We start from the raw sequence: 27,296 nt of genomic DNA, 5'->3' as shown, positions 1-27,296 counted from the left end.
GTATACAGATGAGGAGGCATACAAAGGTATGTCAATTAATATAATATAACATGCCATTTAGCAGACGCTTTTATCCAAAGCGTCTTACAGTCATGCGTGCATACATTTTTGTGTATTGGTGGTGTCACGACCCGGTGCGAGAAACAGTCACTAATAATTGTCAGAACCCAGAAGATGAGGCAGACACAGCTGTACTAGAGATGGTGGTTTAATTAAAGAACAAAATCTTCAGGCAAAGAAACTAAGTCCACAATGTCCAAAAATAAAGCCAAGAGGCACAAAGAGGAAAACCTCCAAAAAACAAAAGAAACTCCACAAAGTGGTAAAAAACAGCAGGGAAAAACAAACCTCAAAAGACTACTCAAACAAAACACAAGAACTAAACCAGAGAACCTCTGGAAAATCCCACCAGAGAAATATCTATATAAAACAAGGCTTGGGCTGGGGCTGGGTGCTAACTTACAAACACTGAGCAAGGAACTGAGGAACACACAGGGTATAAATACTAACAAGGGAATGACCTACAGGTGCAAACAATAATTAGAGCAAGAAAAACAAAAGGTACAAAAAAGGTGCAATGGGGACATCTAGTGACCAAAACCCGAACAGTCATGGCCAAAACCTGACAGAATCCCCCTCCTAGGAACGGCTCCTGACGTTCCTACCAGCCTTCTCAGGGTGGAGGGCCCTGAACTGACGAATGAGGTCAGGGTCCAGTATGTCCTTGGCAGGAACTCAGGAGCGCTCCTCGGGACCGTAGCCTTCCCAGTCCACCAGATACTGCCAGGACCGCTGCACCCGGCGGGAATCCAGTATCCGGTGGACGGTATAAGCCGACTGGTCACCGATGACACGGGGCGGAGGGGGGAGGTCTGCCTGCCGGGATAAGGGGAGAAAAAACAACAGGTTTTAATAAAGAAATGTGAAATGTTGGATTGATCTTAAGTGATCTGGGTAAGTGCAGGCGAAAAGTAACGGGATTGACTCTCCTGGCAATCTTAAAGGGACCGATGAACCTCTGGGACAGCTTGCGAGACTCCACCCGTAGTGGTAGGTTCTTAGTTGAGAGCCATACTCTCTGGCCGGGGTACAGGGTAGGACCGGGACGGCGACCTCTGTTGGCTTGTCGTTGGTACTGCTGAGAGGAACGCAGAAGATTAAGACGTGCCTTCTTCCACGTAAGCCGACAGCGTCTGATGAACCTCGAGGCTGAAGGCACTCTGACTTCTGCCTCCTGGTCCGGGGAACAATAGAGGCGCATAGCCAAACTGACACTCATGCGGGGACATACCAGTGGAGGAGGAGCACAAGGTGTTGTGCGCGTACTCGGCCCAAACAATGAAGGATGACCAAGTGGACGGGTTGTTGGAAACCATGCATCTGAGGGTGGTTTCCAGCTCCTGATTCATCCTCTCAGTTTGGCCATTGGACTCCGGATGGTACCCTGAAGATAAACTGGCCGTGGCCCCTATGAGTTGGCAGAAGGCCTTCCAAAACCTTGAGGCGAACTGGGGACCTCTGTCGGAAACCATATCTTGCGGAATCCCAAAGACTCGGAACACATGGTTAATCACCAACTCAGCTGTTTCCTTGGCAGAAGGTAATTTGGTCAAAGGAACAAACCTGGCCGCCTTAGAAAACCTGTCGATGATGACTAGGATCGTAGTATTACCATGGGACGGAGGAAGGCCAGTAATAAAGTCCAACGAGATATGGGACCAGGGTCGGTGGGGAATAGATAGAGGGTGAAGGAGTCCTTGAGGGCGGAGGTGAGAAGATTTGCCCTGGCAGCACACGGAACAGGCCTTGATGAAAGTGGCAACGTCTTCTTTTATGGTGGGCCACCAGAACTTACGCTGGATGAACTCCAAGGTGCGGCCTACGCCCGGGTGACAGGTGAGGCGAGAGGAGTGCCCCCACCGAAGGACTTGGGACCTTGCTGCCTTGGGAACAAACAACCGATTAGCAGGACCTCCTCCAGGGCCCGGTTCGATGGCTTGAGCTTGTTTCACGGTATCCTCCACTTGCCACGAGATCGGAGCCACGATCTTAGCGGCCGGAAGGACAGTCATGTCAGTATCTTCTCGAATGGCAGGAGAGTAGATTCGTGACAAGGCGTCCGGTTTGAGATTCTTCGACCCGGGTCTATAGGTGAGGATAAACTGAAATCGGCTGAAGAAAAGAGACCATCGAGCTTGTCTGGCGTTCAACCGCTCCGCCTGCTGGATATACTCCAGATTCTTGTGGTCCGTAAGCACTTGAAACGGTTGAGAAGCCCCCTCGAGCCAGTGTCTCCATTCCTTCAATGCCATCTTAACCGCTAGGAGTTCACGATCCCCCACATCGTAATTCCTCTCGGCCGGGGTAAGCCGGTGAGAGAAGAAGGCGCAAGGATGAAGCTTCTTGTCTTCACCCCTCTGAGACAGGACAGCTCCAACCCCAACCTCTGATGCGTCTACCTCCACCACAAAAGGTTCATCCGCCGTTGGTAGTGTCAGGATGGGAGCAGAGAGGATGCGCTGCTTGAGTCCTTGGAAGGCCGTCTCAGCTTCTCTACCCCACAGAAACCTTGTGTTGCCACCCTTGGTTACCGCCGAGAGAGGGGCTGCCACCGAGCTGAAGTTCTTGATGAACTTGCGGTAAAAATTGGTGAAGCCCAGGAAACGCTGAACTTCCTTAACGGACTTGGGGGTGGGCCAATCCGCTACCGCCTCTACCTTCTTGGGGTCCATCTGGACTTGTCCGGGTTCCACTATAAATCGCAGGAATTGTACTCGAGAGGAATGGAATTCACACTTCTCCGGCTTAACGTACAAATGGCTGTCTAGGAGGCGTTTGAGCACTTGTCTGACATGCTTAGTGTGTTCTTGAAGGGAGCTCGAAAAGATGAGGATGTCATCCAAGTAAACAAACACAAAGATGTTAAGCATATCCCTAAGCACATCGTTTATGAGCGCTTGGAACACAGCCGGAGCGTTGGTCAGGCCGAAGGGCATCACCGAGTATTCGTAGTGACCAGTAGGCGTGTTGAAAGCGGTCTTCCACTCGTCCCCCGGGTTTGATCCGCACAAGATGGTATGCGTTCCGCAGGTCAAGCTTAGTGAAGACAACTGCTTCCTGGAGCAGCTCAAAGGCTGTGGCCATAAGGGGTAGCGGGTAGCGGTTACGGACGGTTATGGCATTGAGTCCCCGGTAGTCGATGCAAGGTCGTAATCCACCGTCTTTCTTGGCCACAAAGAAAAACCCTGCTCCCGCCGGCGAGGTAGATGGACGCATGAGGCCTGCTGTCAGAGCGTCCTTGATGTAGGTATCCATAGCAGCTCGTTCGGGAGGAGAAAGGGAAAAGATCCGACCCCTGGGAGGGCAGGTCCCCGGCAACAGGTCGATGGTGCAATCGTAAGGTCTATGGGGTGGTAGTTTGGTGGCCCTCTGTTTGCTAAATACCAGTTTGAGGTCATGGTAACACTCGGGAACTCGGGACAAGTCGATGGATTCTAGAGACTCGGAAGGAGAACTCTGGGAACTCGGGAAGATACAAGTGGCTTGGCACGTAGGACCCCACTGCTTGATAGTGCCCACAGACCAGTCGATGTGAGGGTTATGGCTGTGAAGCCAGGGATAACCAAGGACGAGAGGAAACTCGGAACAGGAGATCAGATGAAAGTTCATCACTTCCTGGTGTTGGGAAACTGAAAGTCGTAAGGGGGTAGTGGCACGAGTGACAAGTCCAGATCCCAAAGGACTTCTATCCAACGTAGTAACCCTTATGGGGTCACTTAGAGGTTCAGAAGGAACGCCATTCTCCTTCGCCCAGATCCCATCCATGAAGTTACCTGCGGCTCCAGAGTCTACCAAGGCTTGAAGAGAAAACTCGTGGTCGTCCCAGGAAAGGGTAACTGGAATGAGCAGGCGGGAGTTGGATGGATGGGAGGAGGTTATGTTTCCCGTTACAGTCCTCCCAGGCCTGCACGGGAGAGTGCGTTTCCCTGGAGCCCGGGACACGTGGAGCGGAAATGGCCCGGTTTGCCGCAATATAGACAGCATCGCTCCCTCATCCGGCGGTCTCTCTCAGCCTGGGAGATGCGTCCAACCTGCATGGGTTCTGGTGGAGCCAGCGAGGATAAAGGTGGAGACTCGGAGCTGGAACCGATAGGAGCTAGGGTGAGCGGTCTATGGTTTTGTTCTCTCTCTCTCAGACGCTGGTCTATGCGTGAAGCCAACTTGATAAGGGACTCGAGGTTGTCCGGTGGTTCCCGAGTGGCCAGTTCATCTTGGATGGTGTCAGAAAGACCCTTCAAAAACACACTGTGAGCGCCTCGTCGTTCCAGCCACTTGCTGCTGCCACAGTGCGGAACTGGATGGCATAGTCCGTCACGCTGCGCCGACCTTGGCGGAGAGTCAGGAGCTGTTTGGCTGAGTCAGGGCCGTTGGTAGGACCTTGAAACACTCGCTTGAATTCTTCAGCAAAGGTAGAGTAGCTGGCACAGCAGGGACTTTGGGCATCCCACACAGCAGTAGCCCAGGCTAGGGCCTTTTCCGACAGCAGGGTGATGATATATGCTATCTTGGACCGGTCGGTGGGAAACGACGATGGTTGCAGCTCAAAGGAGAGAGAACATTGGGTGAAAAACCCCTTACAAACACTCGGATCCCCTGAGAACCGTTGGGGAGGCGGCAGACGAGGTTCAGCCAGGGGATTAACTGCCAGGGGCCCTTGAATCGGATGAACTGGAGCAGAAGCGGTTGCCGGGGAAAGTTGATCCGAAATCTGCTTTATGGAAGTCAGCATCTCTGACAGAAGTTGAGAATGTCTAGCCATTAAGGCCTCTTGCTGAACCAGAGCAGCTTCGTGGCGTTGGACAGTCCCCTCATGGTGGGACAGCATGGAAAAAAGATCCTGGGTACTGGCTGCCTCTGGGTTCATAATAATGGCTCAGTGTTTCTGTCATGACCCGGTGCGAGAAACAGTCACTAATAATTGTCAGAACCCAGAAGATGAGGCAGACACAGCTGTACTAGAGATGGTGGTTTAATTAAAGAACAAAATCTTCAGGCAAAGAAACTAAGTCCACAATGTCCAAAAATAAAGCCAAGAGGCACAAAGAGGAAAACCTCCAAAAAACAAAAGAAACTCCACAAAGTGGTAAAAAACAGCAGGGAAAAACAAACCTCAAAAGACTACTCAAACAAAACACAAGAACTAAACCAGAGAACCTCTGGAAAATCCCACCAGAGAAATATCTATATAAAACAAGGCTTGGGCTGGGGCTGGGTGCTAACTTACAAACACTGAGCAAGGAACTGAGGAACACACAGGGTATAAATACTAACAAGGGAATGACCTACAGGTGCAAACAATAATTAGAGCAAGAAAAACAAAAGGTACAAAAAAGGTGCAATGGGGACATCTAGTGACCAAAACCCGAACAGTCATGGCCAAAACCTGACAGGTGGTCCCGGGGATCGAACCCACTACCTTGGCGTTACAAGCGCCGTGCTCTACCAGCTGAGCTACAGGGGACCACACTGTATATATATTTTCTGTTGTGTTATTGACTGTACATTTTGTTTATTCCATATGTAACTCTGTGTTGTTGTTTTCACACTGCTTTGTTTTATCTTGGCCAGGTCACAGTTGTAAATGAGAACTTGTTCTCAATTGGTATTGGTATGTTATACAGATCACATTTACCATCCTCCTCCCTTAACCCTCTTCAATTAATATCCCATAGGCCTCTACATTATGGACAAGGTATGAAAACCATTATGAAAACCATTTTTTTTTCATTCACATTTACCACAACAACCAAGGTATGAATACTGTCTCACATTTACCACAACAACCAAGGTATGAATACTGTCTCACATTTACCACAACAACCAAGGTATGAATACTGTCTCACATTTACCACAACAACCAAGGTATGAATACTGTCTCACATTTACCACAACAACCCAGGTATGAATACTGTCTCACATTTACCACAACAACCAAGGTATGAATACTGTCTCACATTTACCACAACAACCAAGGTATGAATACTGTCTCACACTGCAAAATCATTCTGGCTATGGATATGGAGAACATCAACACATTAACATCAACACGTCAGAGGATATACCCATTGGACTTGGGGCTCTGCTGGGAGTTGACCTCATATCCAGGACAACACAGTGGAGAGCATGGGGAATACCTGAGAGAGACATCACATGACTTTGTACTTGAGAGGGAGCACACAGGTGTTCATGGGAGTGTCTCTGTTTATTGCATATCAGCCAATGAGGGTAACCCTGACAACATCGTCAACAACATTCTGTGCCCAATTCCCTTCCTTTCCTTTGTTCTGCTCTGCCCATTACTGACACGAGACATGCAACAGCCCTACTGTCTGTCAGCACTGAGCTTATGGGGATGATCACGTCTAGGCAAACCCCCGCCTTATCTTAGCTCATTGGTCACCATAGCAACACCCACCCGTAGTCTGCGCTCCAGCAGGTATATCTCACTGGTCATCCCCAAAGCCAACACCTCCTTTGGCCGCCATTCCTTCCAGTTCTCTGCTGCCAATGACTGGAACGACTTGCAAAAATCTCTGAAGCTGGAGACTCTTATCTCCCTCAATAACTTTAAGCATCAGTTGTCAGAGCACCTTACCGATCACTGCACCTGTACACAGCCCATCTGAAATTAGCCCACCCAACTACCTCATCCCTATATTGTTATTTATTTTGCTCATTTGCACCCCGGTATCTCTATTTGCACATCATCTTCTGCACATCTATCACTCCAGTGTTAATACTAATTGTAATTATTTTGCACTATGGCCTATTTATTGCCTTACCTCCATAACTTACTACATTTGCACACACTGTATATATATTTTCTGTTGTGTTATTGACTGTATGTTTTGTTTTACCCCATATGTAACTCTGTGTTGTTGTTTTTACACTGCTTTGCTTTATCTTGGCCAGGTCACAGTTGTAAATGAGAACTTGTTCTCAACTGGCTTACCTGGTTAAGTTTAATTAAAATTTAAAATGAACACTTGAGTGATGGTGATGATGGTGAGTCAGTGGTGGGACAACGGGGCTTATAAACATGACTGTGTATTCACGAGGACAGTTACATGCTGTGCTGATTAATACTGTAAGTATTGTCTCATCTTTTAACACTTAAGACTTACGGTATGTTGTCTAGGATATTATTGTTGTGGATACAGGCCCTTTTACCATTGAGCTGTATGGAATAGTACAACGTATGCCATACACGCACTGTCAATAAATCATTTAGCTTAAAGATTTGTTCTAATACTCATTTTCTGTTATCTAAAGTATAGAGTGTGTCAAGATGTGAGCTGTCATTCATAGTTACTTGTTCATAAAGTGCATTTTTGAATCTCTCACTTTTGTCCTTCACTTGACTTCAATAAATAATCCAGATTTGGAAACAATGCTCAGTGGATTATATGACTTTATTGTAAATTAACTTGTAGTTTCCTTTTCTTTTCTGGATGAAATAAGTAACAAAGTGTAAAACTATAAACTTTCAAAGTAGAACAAGTTTCAGACAGCAACAACAGGAAGATGTTAACAGTACATAACATTGTAATTAAAAGTAATTAAACAAATGGTTAAAAAAAAGGTACAGAGTATTTTCAGTTAAAATAATTACACAAATGCACCAAAGAATGTAACGGTATCAAAATACAGGTGTTGTGAGTCTACGTTGTCATCGGTTTCACGTCTTCTCTACTGTGGCATTTCAGATAACAAGTTCCATTCTAGCTGAAATCAACTGCCAACGTTTGTTCTTCTCACGGTGTCAGTTCAGTTTGTGGTTGCTGATCCACAACACTAGTTCCTCACAGTCCAATTTGTGCAACAGGTTTATTTGGAAGTTCTGGAAGCTGCCAGGTGTCAAAGCAAACACCTTCTGATCAAGAAGCACACTTACTATATGGTTAATGTCCGCAGATCTACTTCAGATTGAGTGCTTTCCAGACTCTGGCTTCAGCTCACAGTCTTTATCAAATCGCTGCATGAGGTCTGTCTGCTCTCAAATGGTCCTGCTGACTTCCTGTCTAATGTCAGACTGGTGCTGCTGACTTCCTGTCTAATGTCATACTGGACATGGGCCGTTGATGTTGGATGAGGTCTTTTGTGAGGCGCACATTGTGTTCGCAGTTCTTGGATCAAATACTTTGTTATTGCTCTGGGCCGATTACCTTGAAGACAAATACCAATTATTTCCAATCCAAAAGGACCTCTAAGTATCCGTGCCTTTGTACCAGAAGTAGTTGTAACAGTGACCTTAAATAAAATAAGGTTTAAATATCTGAGACTGTCCTCATGCATTATGCAACACATTTGAAATGATAAACTTTGTATGTGCCACATAAAATGGGTTTTATCAGTTACTTCATTGTCAAGGGAACAAACGAACTATGTATACATTATCTAGGCTACGACTGTCAGTATGATCAACTGAAGATCTTATTAAATATAGCCTACAAATGTGAACCTGTAGGAGTTGTGCAACACTGTTTTGGACCTATATGATAAGACTATGAAGAGTGTTGTAATTAATACTGGGATAATAAACCAACAATCAAACTGAAGTTCACCTGTAGCTGCATTGACAACAGTTAGCTGTAGATAGCTACAGTGTATGTTGTTTGAAGGTAGGGCACTTTAACTATGTGGTGATCACTTTCGTTGTTGTCACTTACAGCCGATGATTAACCAAAAACGAGTGCTTGTAGCGGTTGAATTCCTATATCTGGTGGCTGGTCATCCGTCTCTGGGGCTGGGGCTGGTCATCTGTCTCTGGGGCTGGGGCTGGTCATCTGTCTCTGGGACTGGGGCTGGTCATCTGTCTCTGGGACTGGGGCTGGTCATCTGTCTCCGGGGCTGGGGCTGGTCATCTGTCTCTGGGGCTGGGGCTGGTCATCTGTCTCTGGGGCTGGTCATCCGTCTCTGGGGCTGGGGCTGGTCATCTGTCTCCGGGGCTGGGGCTGGTCATCTGTCTCTGGGGCTGGTCATCTGTCTCCGGGGCTGGTCATCTGTCTCTGGGGCTGGTCATCTGTCTCCGGGGCTGGTCATCTGTCTCTGGGGCTGGGGCTGGTCATCTGTCTCTGGGACTGGGGCTGGTCATCTGTCTCTGGGGCTGGTCATCTGTCTCTGGGACTGGGGCTGGGCTGGTCATCTGTCTCTGGGGCTGGGGCTGGTCATCTGTCTCTGGGGCTGGTCATCTGTCTCTGGGACTGGTCATCTGTCTCTGGGGCTGGTCATCTGTCTCTGGGGCTGGTCATCTGTCTCTGGGACTGGTCATCTGTCTCTGGGACTGGTCATCTGTCTCTGGGGCTGGTCATCTGTCTCTGGGGCTGGGGCTGGTCATCTGTCTCCGGGGCTGGGCCTGGTCATCTGTCTCCGGGGCTGGTCATCTGTCTCTGGGGCTGGTCATCTGTCTCTGGGACTGGTCATCTGTCTCTGGGACTGGGGCTGGTCATCTGTCTCCGGGGCTGGTCATCTGTCTCTGTGGCTGGTCATCTGTCTCCGGGGCTGGTCATCTGTCTCTGGGGCTGGTCATCTGTCTCCGGGGCTGGTCATCTGTCTCTGGGACTGGTCATCTGTCTCTGTGGCTGGTCATCTGTCTCTGGGGCTGGTCATCTGTCTCTGGGGCTGGTCATCTGTCTCTGGGGCTGGTCATCTGTCTCTGGGGCTGGTCATCTGTCTCCGGGGCTGGTCATCTGTCTCTGGGCTGGTCATCTGTCTCTGGGCTGGTCATCTGTCTCTGGGACTAAACAGTATTGGACTGAACATCAGTGGGGATATCAAACTAAACAGTATTGGACTGAACATCAGGGGGAAGATCAAACTAAACAGTATTGGACTGAACATCAGGGGGGAGATCAAACTAAACAGTATTGGACTGAACATCAGGGGGAAGATCAAACTAAACAGTATTGGACTGAACATCAGGGGGGAGATCCAACTAAACAGTATTGGACTGAACATCAGGGGGGAGATCAAACTAAAGAGTATTGGACTGAACATCAGGGGGGAGATCAAACTAAACAGTATTGGACTGAACATCAGGGGGAAGATCAAACTAAACAGTATTGGACTGAACATAAGGGGGGAGATCAAACTAAACAGTATTGGACTGAACATCAGGGGGGAGATCCAACTAAACAGTATTGGTCTGAACATCAGGGGGAGATCCAACTAAACAGTGTTGGACTGAACATCAAAGGGGAGATCAAACTAAACAGTATTGGACTGAACATCAGGGGGGAGATCAAACTAAACAGTATTGGACTGAACATCAGGGGGAAGATCCAACTAAACAGTATTGGACTGAACATCAGGGGGGAGATCAAACTAAACAGTATTGGACTGAACATCAGGGGGGAGATCCAACTAAACAGTATTGGACTGAACATCAGTGGGGAGATCAAACTAAACAGTATTGGACTGAACATCAGGGGGGAGATCCAACTAAACAGTATTGGACTGAACATAAGGGGGGAGATCCAACTAAACAGTATTGGACTGAACATCAGGGGGGAGATCAAACTAAACAGTATTGGACTGAACACCAGGGGGGAGATCAAACTAAACAGTATTGGACTGAACATCAGGGGGAAGATCAAACTAAACAGTATTGGACTGAACATCAGGAGGGAGATCAAACTAAACAGTATTGGACTGAACATCAGGGGGGAGATCCAACTAAACAGTATTGGACTGAACATCAGGGGGGAGATCAAACTAAACAGTATTGGACTGAACATAAGGGGGGAGATCAAACTAAACAGTATTGGACTGAACATCAGGGGGAGATCAAACTAAACAGTATTGGACTGAACATCAGGGGGGAGATCCAACTAAACAGTATTGGACTGAACATCAGGGGGGAGATCAAACTAAACAGTATTGGTCTGAACATCAGGGGGAGATCAAACTAAACAGTATTGGTCTGAACATCAGGGGGAGATCCAACTAAACAGTATTGGACTGAACATCAGTGGGGAGATCAAACTAAACAGTATTGGTCTGAACATCAGAGGGAGATCCAACTAAACAGTATTGGACTGAACATCAGGGGGGAGATCCAACTAAACAGTATTGGACTGAACATCAGGGGGGAGATCCAACTAAACAGTATTGGACTGAACATCAGGGGGGAGATCAAACTAAACAGTATTGGACTGAACATCAGTGGGGATATCAAACTAAACAGTATTGGACTGAACATCAGTGGGGATATCAAACTAAACAGTATTGGACTGAACATCAGGGGGGAGATCCAACTAAACAGTATTGGACTGAACATCAGGGGGGAGATCCAACTAAACAGTATTGGACTGAACATCAGGGGGGTGATCCAACTAAACAGTATTGGACTGAACATCAGGGGGGAGATCAAACTAAACAGTATTGGACTGAACATCAGGGGGGAGATCCAACTAAACAGTATTGGACTGAACATCAGGGGGAGATCCAACTAAACAGTATTGGACTGAACATCAGGGGGGAGATCCAACTAAACAGTATTGGACTGAACATCAGTGGGGAGATCCAACTAAACAGTATTGGACTGATCATCAGGGGGAATATCAAACTAAACAGTATTGGACTGAACATCAGGGGGGAGATCAAACTAAACAGTATTGGACTGAACATCAGGGGGGAGATCCAACTAAACAGTATTGGACTGAATATCAGTGGGGATATCAAACTAAACAGTATTGGACTGAATATCAGGGGGAATATCAAACTAAACAGTATTGGACTGAACATCAGGGGGAAGATCCAACTAAACAGTATTGGACTGAACATCAGGGGGAAGATCAAACTAAACAGTATTGGACTGAACATCAGGGGGAGATCAAACTAAACAGTATTGGACTGAACATCAGGGGGAAGATCAAACTAAACAGTATTGGACTGAACATCAGGGGGGAGATCCAACTAAACAGTATTGGACTGAACATCAGTGGGGATATCAAACTAAACAGTATTGGACTGAACATCAGGGGGAGATCCAACTAAACAGTATTGGACTGAACATCAGGGGGGAGATCAAACTAAACAGTATTGGACTGAACATCAGGGGGGAGATCAAACTAAACAGTATTGGACTGAACATCAGGGGAATATCAAACTAAACAGTATTGGACTGAACATCAGGGGAAGATCAAACTAAACAGTATTGGACTGAACATCAGGGGGAGATCCAACTAAACAGTATTGGACTGAACATCAGGGGAAGATCCAACTAAACAGTATTGGTCTGAACATCAGGGGGAGATCAAACTAAACAGTATTGGGCTGAACATCAGGGGGAGATCAAACTAAACACTATTGGTCTGAACATCAGGGGGAGATCAAACTAAACAGTATTGGACTGAACATCAGGGGGAGATCCAACTAAACAGTATTGGACTGAACATCAGGGGGACGATCAAACTAAACAGTATTGGACTGAACATCAGGGGGAAGATCCAACTAAACAGTATTGGACTGAACATCAGGGGGAGATCAAACTAAACAGTATTGGACTGAACATCAGGGGGAGATCAAACTAAACAGTATTGGACTGAACATCAGGGGGGAGATCCAACTAAACAGTATTGGACTGAACATCAGGGGGGAGATCCAACTAAACAGTATTGGACTGAACATCAGGGGAAGATCAAACTAAACAGTATTGGACTGAACATCAGGGGGAGATCAAACTAAACAGTATTGGACTGAACATCAGGGGGAAGATCCAACTAAACAGTATTGGACTGAACATCAGGGGGGAGATCAAACTAAACAGTATTGGACTGAACATCAGGGGGAGATCAAACTAAACAGTATTGGACTGAACATCAGGGGGGAGATCCAACTAAACATTATTGGACTGAACATAAGGGGGGAGATCCAACTAAACAGTATTGGACTGAACATCAGTGGGGATATCAAACTAAACAGTATTGGACTGAACATCAGGGGGAAGATCAAACTAAACAGTATTGGACTGAACATCAGGGGGGAGATCCAACTAAACAGTATTGGACTGAACATCAGGGGGGAGATCAAACTAAACAGTATTGGACTGAACATCAGGAGGAGATCAAACTAAACAGTATTGGACTGAACAATAAGGGGGGGAGATCAAACTAAACAGTATTGGACTGAACATCAGGGGGAGATCCAACTAAACAGTTTTGGACTGAACATCAGGGGGAGATCAAACTAAACAGTATTGGACTGAACATCAGGGGGAGATCCAACTAAACAGTATTGGACTGAACATCAGGGGGATATCAAACTAAACAGTATTGGACTGAACATCAGGGGGAAGATCAAACTAAACAGTATTGGACTGAACAATAAGGGGGGAGATCAAACTAAACAGTATTGGACTGAACATCAGGGGGGAGATCCAACTAAACAGTTTTGGACTGAACATCAGGGGGGAGATCAAACTAAACAGTATTGGACTGAACATCAGGGGGGAGATCCAACTAAACAGTATTGGACTGAACATCAGGGGGGAGATCCAACTAAACAGTATTGGTCTGAACATCAGGGGGAGATCCAACTAAACAGTATTGGACTGAACATCAGGGGGGAGATCAAACTAAACAGTATTGGACTGAACATCAGTGGGGATATCAAACTAAACAGTATTGGACTGAACATCAGTGGGGATATCAAACTAAACAGTATTGGACTGAACATCAGGGGGGAGATCCAACTAAACAGTATTGGACTGAACATCAGGGGGGAGATCAAACTAAACAGTATTGGACTGAACATCAGGGGGGAGATCCAACTAAACAGTATTGGACTGAACATCAAGGGGGAGATCCAACTAAACAGTATTGGACTGAACATCAAGGGGGAGATCAAACTAAACAGTATTGGACTGAACATCAGGGGGGAGATCAAACTAAAGAGTATTGGACTGAACATCAGGGGGGAGATCAAACTAAAGAGTATTGGACTGAACATCAGGGGGGTCAAACTAAAGAGTATTGGACTGAACATCAGGGGGAGATCAAACTAAACAGTATTGGACTGAACATCAGGGGGAGATCAAACTAAACAGTATTGGACTGAACATCAGGGGGGAGATCCAACTAAACAGTATTGGACTGAACATCAGGGGGAGATCAAACTAAACAGTATTGGACTGAACATCAGGGGGAGATCAAACTAAACAGTATTGGACTGAACATCAGGGGGATATCAAACTAAACAGTATTGGACTGAACATCAGGGGGAAGATCAAACTAAACAGTATTGGACTGAACATCAGGGGGAGATCCAACTAAACAGTATTGGTCTGAACATCAGGGGGAGATCCAACTAAACAGTATTGGACTGAACATCAGGGGGAGAATCAAACTAAACAGTATTGGACTGAACATCAGGGGGAGATCCAACTAAACAGTATTGGACTGAACATCAGTGGGGTATCAAACTAAACAGTATTGGACTGAACATCAGTGGGGATATCAAACTAAACAGTATTGGACTGAACATCAGGGGGGAGATCCAACTAAACAGTATTGGACTGAACATCAGGGGGGAGATCCAACTAAACAGTATTGGACTGAATATCAGTGGGGATATCAAACTAAACAGTATTGGACTGAATATCAGGGGGAATATCAAACTAAACAGTATTGGACTGAACATCAGGGGGAAGATCCAACTAAACAGTATTGGACTGAACATCAGGGGGAAGATCAAACTAAACAGTATTGGACTGAACATCAGGGGGGAGATCAAACTAAACAGTATTGGACTGAACATCAGGGGGAAGATCAAACTAAACAGTATTGGACTGAACATCAGGGGGGAGATCCAACTAAACAGTATTGGACTGAACATCAGTGGGGATATCAAACTAAACAGTATTGGACTGAACATCAGGGGGAGATCCAACTAAACAGTATTGGACTGAACATCAGGGGGAGATCAAACTAAACAGTATTGGACTGAACATCAGGGGGGAGATCAAACTAAACAGTATTGGACTGAACATCAGGGGGAATATCAAACTAAACAGTATTGGACTGAACATCAGGGGGAAGATCAAACTAAACAGTATTGGACTGAACATCAGGGGGGAGATCCAACTAAACAGTATTGGACTGAACATCAGGGGGAGATCCAACTAAACAGTATTGGTCTGAACATCAGGGGGGAGATCAAACTAAACAGTATTGGGCTGAACATCAGGGGGAGATCAAACTAAACACTATTGGTCTGAACATCAGGGGGGAGATCAAACTAAACAGTATTGGACTGAACATCAGGGGGGAGATCCAACTAAACAGTATTGGACTGAACATCAGGGGGACGATCAAACTAAACAGTATTGGACTGAACATCAGGGGGAAGATCCAACTAAACAGTATTGGACTGAACATCAGGGGGGAGATCCAACTAAACAGTATTGGACTGAACATCAGGGGGAGATCAAACTAAACAGTATTGGACTGAACATCAGGGGGGAGATCCAACTAAACAGTATTGGACTGAACATCAGGGGGGAGATCCAACTAAACAGTATTGGACTGAACATCAGGGGGAAGATCAAACTAAACAGTATTGGACTGAACATCAGGGGGGAGATCAAACTAAACAGTATTGGACTGAACATCAGGGGGAAGATCCAACTAAACAGTATTGGACTGAACATCAGGGGGGAGATCAAACTAAACAGTATTGGACTGAACATCAGGGGGAGATCAAACTAAACAGTATTGGACTGAACATCAGGGGGGAGATCCAACTAAACATTATTGGACTGAACATAAGGGGGGAGATCCAACTAAACAGTATTGGACTGAACATCAGTGGGGATATCAAACTAAACAGTATTGGACTGAACATCAGGGGGAAGATCAAACTAAACAGTATTGGACTGAACATCAGGGGGGAGATCCAACTAAACAGTATTGGACTGAACATCAGGGGGGAGATCAAACTAAACAGTATTGGACTGAACATCAGGAGGGAGATCAAACTAAACAGTATTGGACTGAACAATAAGGGGGGAGATCAAACTAAACAGTATTGGACTGAACATCAGGGGGGAGATCCAACTAAACAGTTTTGGACTGAACATCAGGGGGGAGATCAAACTAAACAGTATTGGACTGAACATCAGGGGGGAGATCCAACTAAACAGTATTGGACTGAACATCAGGGGGGATATCAAACTAAACAGTATTGGACTGAACATCAGGGGGAAGATCAAACTAAACAGTATTGGACTGAACAATAAGGGGGGAGATCAAACTAAACAGTATTGGACTGAACATCAGGGGGGAGATCCAACTAAACAGTTTTGGACTGAACATCAGGGGGGAGATCAAACTAAACAGTATTGGACTGAACATCAGGGGGGAGATCCAACTAAACAGTATTGGACTGAACATCAGGGGGAGATCCAACTAAACAGTATTGGTCTGAACATCAGGGGGAGATCCAACTAAACAGTATTGGACTGAACATCAGGGGGAGATCAAACTAAACAGTATTGGACTGAACATCAGTGGGGATATCAAACTAAACAGTATTGGACTGAACATCAGTGGGGATATCAAACTAAACAGTATTGGACTGAACATCAGGGGGGAGATCCAACTAAACAGTATTGGACTGAACATCAGGGGGGAGATCAAACTAAACAGTATTGGACTGAACATCAGGGGGGAGATCCAACTAAACAGTATTGGACTGAACATCAAGGGGGAGATCCAACTAAACAGTATTGGACTGAACATCAAGGGGGAGATCAAACTAAACAGTATTGGACTGAACATCAGGGGGGAGATCAAACTAAAGAGTATTGGACTGAACATCAGGGGGGAGATCAAACTAAAGAGTATTGGACTGAACATCAGGGGGGAGGTCAAACTAAAGAGTATTGGACTGAACATCAGGGGGGAGATCAAACTAAACAGTATTGGACTGAACATCAGGGGGGAGATCAAACTAAACAGTATTGGACTGAACATCAGGGGGAGATCCAACTAAACAGTATTGGACTGAACATCAGGGGGAGATCAAACTAAACAGTATTGGACTGAACATCAGGGGGGAGATCAAACTAAACAGTATTGGACTGAACATCAGGGGGGATATCAAACTAAACAGTATTGGACTGAACATCAGGGGGAAGATCAAACTAAACAGTATTGGACTGAACATCAGGGGGGAGATCCAACTAAACAGTATTGGTCTGAACATCAGGGGGAGATCCAACTAAACAGTATTGGACTGAACATCAGGGGGGAGATCAAACTAAACAGTATTGGACTGAACATCAGGGGGGAGATCCAACTAAACAGTATTGGACTGAACATCAGTGGGGTATCAAACTAAACAGTATTGGACTGAACATCAGTGGGGATATCAAACTAAACAGTATTGGACTGAACATCAGGGGGGAGATCCAACTAAACAGTATTGGACTGAACATCAGGGGGGAGATCCAACTAAACAGTATTGGACTGAACATCAGGGGGAGATCCAACTAAACAGTATTGGACTGAACATCAGGGGGAGATCCAACTAAACAGTATTGGACTGAACATCAGGGGGAGATCCAACTAAACAGTATTGGACTGAACATCAGGGGGGAGATCCAACTAAACAGTATTGGACTGAACATCAGGGGGGAGATCAAACTAAACAGTATTGGACTGAACATCAGGGGGAGATCCAACTAAACAGTATTGGACTGAACATCAGGGGGGAGATCAAACTAAACAGTATTGGACTGAACATAATACTATAATATCATCATCTACTACTATTTTTACCTTTAACACAGTGACTGACCGGCGAGAGGTTTCCCATCATGAGGAAGGCAGTGAGGGTGGAGTCAAACAGGAAGGTGATCCTCTTAGTGGGCGGGGCAGCAGGACCAGGGTTACTCAGGCTGCTCACACTGGCTAACACACAGAGAGAGAACTCATAATCCCATGATGCTGCGGATTTTAATGTATCGTTTTGCAAGACAACCACCTTAACACAGCACAGGCTAGAGTTGCCGTCCTCAGGGGTTACTTTGGGCAGCCTGGGCCAGAGCCAGGGCTTGTGACAGCGGAGACTCTCACCTTGGTCCTCCATGCTGGTGGTGTCCGTAGCCGAGGATCCAGCCTCCATCACAGGACTCCCCTGTTCCCACAACAGCAGCATCTGTTTGGGGTCCACGGTGCTCCTGGACACGGGGCGGGAAACCCCACACATACATTACACTGGGGCTGTGTCTGTGTTAGGGGGCTTGTGTCTTATAGTGTGGATGTGATTTATTAACGTGCTTTACATATTACTGTAATCTGGTTTTGTATTCCGAGTAAGAGATTATTCATTTCCCCTTGGGTTTGGAGTTGCACTGCTTCCCTTTCAGTCAGTCAACTTCAGTACAACATACTATGGGGAGTAGCACTCTCGCGACTTCGGTTGAAGGATCTACAATCACGCCTGACAAGGCAAATGAAACTTCCTTGCTGGAAGCCTCGGCTTCCACAGGTGATAACCCAGCTAGCACAAAACGTTCTGAGAACCCTATGTTTCTTAGAGCTTGGTGAGAACCATGTTTCTTCGGTGGGAATTTCAGTACTTCAGCATAACGTTTTAATCAGGTTTCCTCATGGTTCTATTTAAAGTCATGTTCTCAGAACATTAAGAAAACATTCCATAAAATCTACAAGAAAACATTACTAACTTTCAAAGAATGTTCTAAGAATATTATTTAAAAACATATACACTGAGTGTACAAAACATTAAGAACAACTGTTCTTTCCCTGACAGACTGACCAGGTGAATCCAGGTGAAAGCTATGATCCCTTATTGATGTCACTTGTTAAATCCACTTCAATCAGTGTAGATGAAGGGGAGGAGACGGGTTAAAGAAGGATGTTTAAGCCTTGAGACAATTGAGACATGGATTGTGTTTGTGTGTCATTCAGAGGGTGAATGGGCAAGACACAAATATTTAAGTGCCTTTGAACGGGGTATGGTAGTAGGTGCCAGGTTCACCGGTTTGAGTGTGTCAAGAACTGAACCGCTGCTGGGTTTTTCACGCTCAACAGTTTCCTGTGTGTATCAAGAATGGTCCAACACCCAAAGGACATCCAGCCAACTTGACACAACTGTGGGAAGCATTGGAGTCAAAATGGGCCAGCATCCCTGTGGAACTCTTTCGACACCTTGTAGAGTCCATGCCCCGACGAATTGAGGCTGTTCTGAGGGCAAAAGGGGGTGAAACTCAATATTAAGAAGGTGTTCTTAATGTTTTGTACACTCAGTGTACATTCCGTTCTCAGCATCAACAAAACTCTCTCTACCCTCTACCTTGTTAAAAGTGTGTTCAGGTGTTTTGGCCACACTTGATCTTAATGAGTGCTTGTTTCCTTTGAAATGGGGTCTGTTTGAATATACTAAAATGAACAGCTTTGTATGAGTTAAAGAACATGTCCTGTCCTAATAATTCCATGGATGGAGAACAGAAGATCCTTAAGTTTGAATCTGACTGACGCTGTGCCACAATAAAAAAGAAATGTGTTTGCCTGATTAACGCCTGAGCAGATTCCTTTCCTTGTGTCCTATCTGTACTTGGAGTTCAAAACAGTTAAACCAAACTAAAGCTAGCAGTGTTATTAAAAGTCTTATTGAAACATGTTCTCACAACGTTATTTAATTACCTTCAAATAATCTATAATATTCTTCTCACAACATTAATAAAACCTTCCAGGAAAACTTTAAAGGAACCATAGTAAAATGTTCTCAGAACCTCCCTGCAACCTAAACATGTACGTTCCCAGAACAGGCACTTCTGTTCTCAGAAAGTTTTAAAAACCGTTTTACCGGTCAGGAAACGTATGGCTTCTTTCCCAGAAACAATGGGAAACCAAAAACTTTTAAGGGATATATCAATCTCCCGAGGGTGGGAGTAATACATTGGGCGATTTGCACTCTGTCCGCAAGGGGTCTCATTACTGGGATTCATAGCTAGTTTCTACCTGTAGCTCACCAGTCCCTATGAGGTTAGTTATACAGGCTAAGGGCCCTGGAGGCGATTGGTGGTCAAGGGAACAAGCAGGGTTGGCTCTGTGGTTCATATGAACCCCGAAATGAGCCGTCTTTCTCCAGCTCAACGCTTTCCATTTCTGGGAATTACATTAGATTACGAATCACTCCTGTCTGTTACCACAGAATGGGTCAATTTTTCAGAGCTGTCTGTCCCATTTCCAGCTAGGGTACAAGGCATTTTGTTGCCAATGACTGGTCGGTTACCGGAACGCATCTTACCACCTAAACCGAGTGAGGCTCATGTGACAACAGTACCCCCCGGTGGCCAATCAGGGCACGTCACAGATCACCAGAGTCCTGGTACCCAGAGTGGGCCGGGCTTTAGGCACATAAACACAGTTTTTCAACCCTAAGTTCAACAGTGTCCCATAATCAGTCTCTTCATAAGAAACCAATAGCTGTCTGACTCCATCTCAGCACATTCTGTTTCTGGGTCTCGAGCTACACTCCCTCGCGTATCGCACTGTTCTATCACCAAGGAGGACGGTGTCTGGGGTCCGGCTCTGCTTTCGTCTGGATCACACAGTGGGTTTTCAAAAGTGCCTTCTGTGATGGAAGTCGTTCCCCTGGTCGTTCCCCTGGTCGTTCCCCTGGTCGTTCCCCTGGTCGTTCCCCTGATCGTTCCCCTGGGGCTATGATTGATTCAGCCCTTCCAGCGCCGAGTGCTAGCCACTCACCTGTACGCATCTCGCAGCCTAAGCCAGTCGCTTAGGGCAGTGGTTCCCAACCAGGGGTACTAGGACCCCTGGGGGTACTCGGACCCCTGGGGGTACTCAGTCTATCCACAGGGGGTACTCGGACCCCTGGGGGTACTCAGTCTATCCACAGGGGGTACTCGGACCCCTGGGGGTACTCAGTCTATCCACAGGGGGTACTCGGACCCCTGGGGGTACTCAGTCTATCCACAGGGGTACTCGGACCCCTGGGGGTACTCAGTCTATCCACAGGGGGTACTCGGACCCCTGGGGGTACTCAGTCTATCCACAGGGGGTACTCGGACCCCTGGGGGTACTCAGTCTATCCACAGGGGGTACTTCCGAAGATTCATGAGACCATCGGCCTACTGGTAAAATGCACATGAGGGGGTACTTCAGGGGTACTCCGGGCAGAGCAACAATTAGTTGGTGGTACAGTAACTGATAAAGGTTGGGAACCACTGGCCTACACTGTACAGTAACTGATAAAGGTTGGGAACCACTGGCCTACACTGGACAGGACAGTAACTGATAAAGGTTGGGAACCACTGGCCTACACTGTACAGGACAGTAACTGATAAAGGTTGGGAACCACTGGCCTACACTGGACAGGACAGTAACTGATAAAGGTTGGGAACCACTGCCCTACACTGTACAGTAACTGATAAAGGTTGGGAACCACTGCCCTACACTGTACAGTAACTGATAAAGGCTGGGAACCACTGGCCTACACTGTACAGTAACTAATAAAGGCTGAAACCACTGGCCTACACTGTACAGTACAGTAACTGATAAAGGTTGGGAACCACTGGCCTACACTGGACAGGACAGTAACTGATAAAGGTTGGGAACCACTGGCCTACACTGTACAGGACAGTAACTGATAAAGGTTGGGAACAACTGGCCTACACTGGACAGGACAGTAACTGATAAAGGTTGGGAACCACTTCCCTACACTGTACAGTAACTGATAAAGGTTGGGAACCACTGCCCTACACTGTACAGTAACTGATAAAGGCTGGGAACCACTGGCCTACACTGTACAGTAAATAATAAAGGCTGGGAACCACTGGCCTACACTGTACAGTACAGTAACTGATAAAGGTTGGGAACCACTGGCCTACACTGTACAGGACAGTAACTGATAAAGGTTGGGAACCACTGGCCTACACTGTACAGGACAGTAACTGATAAAGGTTGGGAACCACTGGCCTACACTGGACAGGACAGTAACTGATAAAGGTTGGGAACCACTGGCCTACACTGGACAGGACAGTAACTGATAAAGGTTGGGAACCACTGGCCTACACTGTACAGGACAGTAACTGATAAAGGTTGGGAACCACTGGCCTACACTGGACAGGACAGTAACTGATAAAGGTTGGGAACCACTGCCCTACACTGTACAGTAACTGATAAAGGTTGGGAACCACTGCCCTACACTGTACAGTAACTGATAAAGGCTGGGAACCACTGGCCTACACTGGACAGGACAGTAACTGATAAAGGTTGGGAACCACTGGTCTACACTGGACAGGACAGTAACTGATAAAGGTTGGGAACCACTGCCCTACACTGTACAGTAACTGATAAAGGTTGGGAACCACTGCCCTACACTGTACAGTAACTGATAAAGGTTGGGAACCACTGCCCTACACTGTACAGTAACTGATAAAGGCTGGGAACCACTGGCCTACACTGGACAGGACAGTAACTGATAAAGGTTGGGAACCACTGGCCTACACTGGACAGGACAGTAACTGATAAAGGTTGGGAACCACTGCCCTACACTGTACAGTAACTGATAAAGGTTGGGAACCACTGCCCTACACTGTACAGTAACTAATAAAGGCTGGGAACCACTGGCCTACACTGTACAGTACAGTAACTGATAAAGGTTGGGAACCACTGGCCTACACTGTACAGGACAGTAACTGATAAAGGTTGGGAACCACTGGCCTACACTGTACAGGACAGTAACTGATAAAAGTTGGGAACCACTGGCCTACACTTGACAGTACAGTAACTGATAAAGGTTGGGAACCACTGGCCTACACTGTACAGGACAGTAACTGATAAAGGTTGGGAACCACTGGCCTACACTGAACAGTAACTGATAAAGGTTGGGAACCACTGGCCTACACTGAACAGGACAGTAACTGATAAAGGTTGGGAACCACTGGCCTACACTGGACAGGACAGTAACTGATAAAGGTTGGGAACCACTGGCCAACACTGGACAGGACAGTAACTGATAAAGGTTGGGAACCACTGGCCTACACTGGACAGTACAGTAAATGATAAAGGTTGGGAACCACTGGCCTACACTGAACAGTAACTGATAAAGGTTGGGAACCACTGGCCTACACTGGACAGGACAGTAACTGATAAAGGTTGGGAACCACTGGCCTACACTGGACAGGACAGTAACTGATAAAGGTTGGGAACCACTGGCCTACACTGCACAGTAACTGATAAAGGTTGGGAACCACTGGCCTACACTGGACAGTACAGTAACTGATAAAGGTTGGGAACCACTGGCCAACACTGTACAGTAACTGATAAAGGTTGGGAACCACTGGCCTACTCTGTACAGTAACTGATAAAGGTTGGGAACCACTGGCCTACACTGGACAGTACAGTAACTGATAAAGGTTGGGAACCACTGGCCTACTCTGTACAGTAACTGATAAAGGTTGGGAACCACTGGCCTACACTGTACAGTACAGTAACTGATAAAGGTTGGGAACCACTGGCCTACACTGGACAGTAACTGATAAAGGTTGGGAACCACTGGCCTACACTGTACAGTACAGTAACTGATAAAGGTTGGGAACCACTGGCCAACACTGTACAGTAACTGATAAAGGCTGGGAACCACTGGCCTACACTGTACAGTAACTGATAAAGGCTGGGAACCACTGGCCTACACTGTACAGTAACTGATAAAGGTTGGGAACCACTGGCCTACACTGAACAGGACAGTAACTGATAAAGTTTGGGAACCACTGGCCTACACTGTACAGGACAGTAACTGATAAAGGTTGGGAACCACTGGCCTACACTGTACAGTACAGTAACTGATAAAGGCTGGGAACCACTGGCCTACACTGTACAGGACAGTAACTGATAAAGGTTGGGAACCACTGGCCTACACTGTACAGGACAGTAACTGATAAAGGTTGGGAACCACTGGCCTACACTGAACAGGACAGTAACTGATAAAGGTTGGGAACCACTGGCCTACACTGGACATGACAGTAACATATAAAGGCTGGGAACCACTGGCCTACACTGTACAGTAACTGATAAAGGTTGGGAACCACTGGCCTACACTGTACAGGACAGTAACTGATAAAGGTTGGGAACCACTGGCCAACACTGTACAGGACAGTAACTGATAAAGGTTGGGAACCACTGGCCAACACTGTACAGTACAGTAACTGATAAAGGTTGGGAACCACTGGCCTACACTGTACAGGACAGTAACTGATAAAGGCTGGGAACCACTGGCCTACACTGGACAGGACAGTAACTGATAAAGGTTGGGAACCACTGGCCTACACTGAACAGGACAGTAACTGATAAAGGTTGGGAACCACTGGCCTACACTGGACAGTAACTGATAAAGGTTGGGAACCACTGGCCAACACTGAACAGTAACTGATAAAGGTTGGGAACCACTGACCTACACTGAACAGTAACTGATAAAGGTTGGGAACCACTGGCCTACACTGTACAGGACAGTAACTGATAAAGGTTGGGAACCACTGGCCTACACTGTACAGGACAGTAACTGATAAAGGTTGGGAACCACTGGCCTACACTGTACAGGACAGTAACTGATAAAGGTTGGGAACCACTGGCCTACACTGTACAGTAACTGATAAAGGTTGGGAACCACTGGCCTACACTGTACAGTAACTGATAAAGGTTGGGAAACACTGGCCAACACTGTACAGTAACTGATAAAGGCTGGGAACCACTGGCCTACACTGTACAGTACATTAACTGATAAAGGTTGGGAACCACTGGCCTACACTGTACAGTAACTGATAAAGGTTGGGAACCACTAGCCAACACTGTACAGTACAGTAACTGATAAAGGTTGGGAACCACTGGCCTACACTGTACAGTACAGTAACTGATAAAGGTTGGGAACCACTGGCCAACACTGTACAGGACAGTAACTGATAAAGGTTGGGAACCACTGGCCAACACTGTACAGTAACTGATAAAGGCTGGGAACCACTGGCCTACACTGTACAGTACATTAACTGATAAAGGTTGGGAACCACTGGCCTACACTGTACATTAACTGATAAAGTTTGGGAACCACTAGCCAACACTGTACAGTACAGTAACTGATAAAGGTTGGGAACCACTGGCCTACACTGTACAGGACAGTAACTGATAAAGGTTGGGAACCACTGGCCTACACTGTACAGGACAGTAACTGATAAAGGTTGGGAACCACTGGCCTACACTGAACAGGACAGTAACTGATAAAGGTTGGGAACCACTGGCCTACACTGGACAGGACAGTAACTGATAAAGGCTGGGAACCACTGGCCTACACTGTACAGTAACTGATAAAGGTTGGGAACCACTGGCCTACACTGTACAGGACAGTAACTGATAAAGGTTGGGAACCACTGGCCAACACTGTACAGGACAGTAACTGATAAAGGTTGGGAACCACTGGCCTACACTGTACAGGACAGTAACTGATAAAGGCTGGGAACCACTGGCCTACACTGGACAGGACAGTAACTGATAAAGGTTGGGAACCACTGGCCTACACTGAACAGGACAGTAACTGATAAAGGTTGGGAACCACTGGCCTACACTGGACAGTAACTGATAAAGGTTGGGAACCACTGGCCAACACTGAACAGTAACTGATAAAGTTTGGGAACCACTGACCTACACTGAACAGTAACTGATAAAGGTTGGGAACCACTGGCCTACACTGTACAGGACAGTAACTGATAAAGGTTGGGAACCACTGGCCTACACTGTACAGGACAGTAACTGATAAAAGTTGGGAACCACTGGCCTACACTGGACAGGACAGTAACTGATAAAGGTTGGGAACCACTGGCCTACACTGTACAGTAACTGATAAAGGTTGGGAACCACTGGCCTACACTGTACAGTAACTGATAAAGGTTGGGAAACACTGGCCAACACTGTACAGTAACTGATAAAGGTTGGGAACCACTGGCCTACACTGTACAGTACATTAACTGATAAAGGTTGGGAACCACTGGCCTACACTGTACAGTAACTGATAAAGGTTGGGAACCACTAGCCAACACTGTACAGTACAGTAACTGATAAAGGTTGGGAACCACTGGCCTACACTGTACAGGACAGTAACTGATAAAAGTTGGGAACCACTGGCCTACACTGGACAGTACAGTAACTGATAAAGGTTGGGAACCACTGGCCTACACTGTACAGGACAGTAACTGATAAAGGTTGGGAACCACTGGCCTACACTGAACAGTAACTGATAAAGGTTGGGAAACACTGGCCAACACTGTACAGTAACTGATAAAGGTTGGGAACCACTGGCCTACACTGTACAGGACAGTAACTGATAAAGGTTGGGAACCACTGGCCTACACTGTACAGGACAGTAACTGATAAAGGTTGGGAACCACTGGCCTACACTGTACAGGACAGTAACTGATAAAGGTTGGGAACCACTGGCCTACACTGTACAGTAACTGATAAAGGTTGGGAACCACTGGCCTACACTGTACAGTAACTGATAAAGGTTGGGAACCACTGGCCAACACTGTACAGTAACTGATAAAGGCTGGGAACCACTGGCCTACACTGTACAGTACATTAACTGATAAATGTTGGGAACCACTGGCCTACACTGTACAGTAACTGATAAAGGTTGGGAACCACTAGCCAACACTGTACAGTACAGTAACTGATAAAGGTTGGGAACCACTGGCCTACACTGTACAGTACAGTAACTGATAAAGGTTGGGAATCACTGGCCAACACTGTACAGGACAGTAACTGATAAAGGTTGGGAACCACTGGCCAACACTGTACAGTAACTGATAAAGGCTGGGAACCACTGGCCTACACTGTACAGTACATTAACTGATAAAGGTTGGGAACCACTGGCCTACACTGTACAGTAACTGATAAAGTTTGGGAACCACTAGCCAACACTGTACAGTACAGTAACTGATAAAGGTTGGGAACCACTGGCCTACACTGTACAGGACAGTAACTGATAAAGGTTGGGAACCACTGGCCTACACTGTACAGGACAGTAACTGATAAAGGTTGGGAACCACTGGCCTACAATGAACAGGACAGTAACTGATAAAGGTTGGGAACCACTGGCCTACACTGGACAGGACAGTAACTGATAAAGGCTGGGAACCACTGGCCTACACTGTACAGTAACTGATAAAGGTTGGGAACCACTGGCCTACACTGTACAGGACAGTA

General features: G+C 46.4%; 1 protein-coding gene across 1 annotated transcript in view; it reads right to left on the bottom strand.

The window, feature by feature from the left end:
* Positions 1 to 9,753: 9,753 nt before the first annotated feature.
* LOC121556427 (protein FAM91A1-like) overlaps positions 9,754 to 27,296 on the bottom strand; it is a 126,264-nt gene continuing 108,721 nt past the window's right edge. The window contains exons 6-8 of the mRNA XM_045212851.1: positions 18,138 to 18,241; positions 17,841 to 17,972; positions 9,754 to 9,799 (exon numbers count right to left, since the gene is read on the bottom strand). Of these exons, the coding sequence (XP_045068786.1) occupies positions 9,765 to 9,799; positions 17,841 to 17,972; positions 18,138 to 18,241 (271 nt within the window). The 3' untranslated portion in view covers positions 9,754 to 9,764. The remainder of the gene's footprint in view (positions 9,800 to 17,840; positions 17,973 to 18,137; positions 18,242 to 27,296) is intronic.

This window comes from Coregonus clupeaformis, unplaced genomic scaffold (assembly GCF_020615455.1).
Source record: "Coregonus clupeaformis isolate EN_2021a unplaced genomic scaffold, ASM2061545v1 scaf0055, whole genome shotgun sequence".
Taxonomy (NCBI): domain Eukaryota; kingdom Metazoa; phylum Chordata; class Actinopteri; order Salmoniformes; family Salmonidae; genus Coregonus; species Coregonus clupeaformis.
Note: the sequence above shows the minus strand (reverse complement) of the source record. Positions and strands in the feature narration are given on the sequence as shown.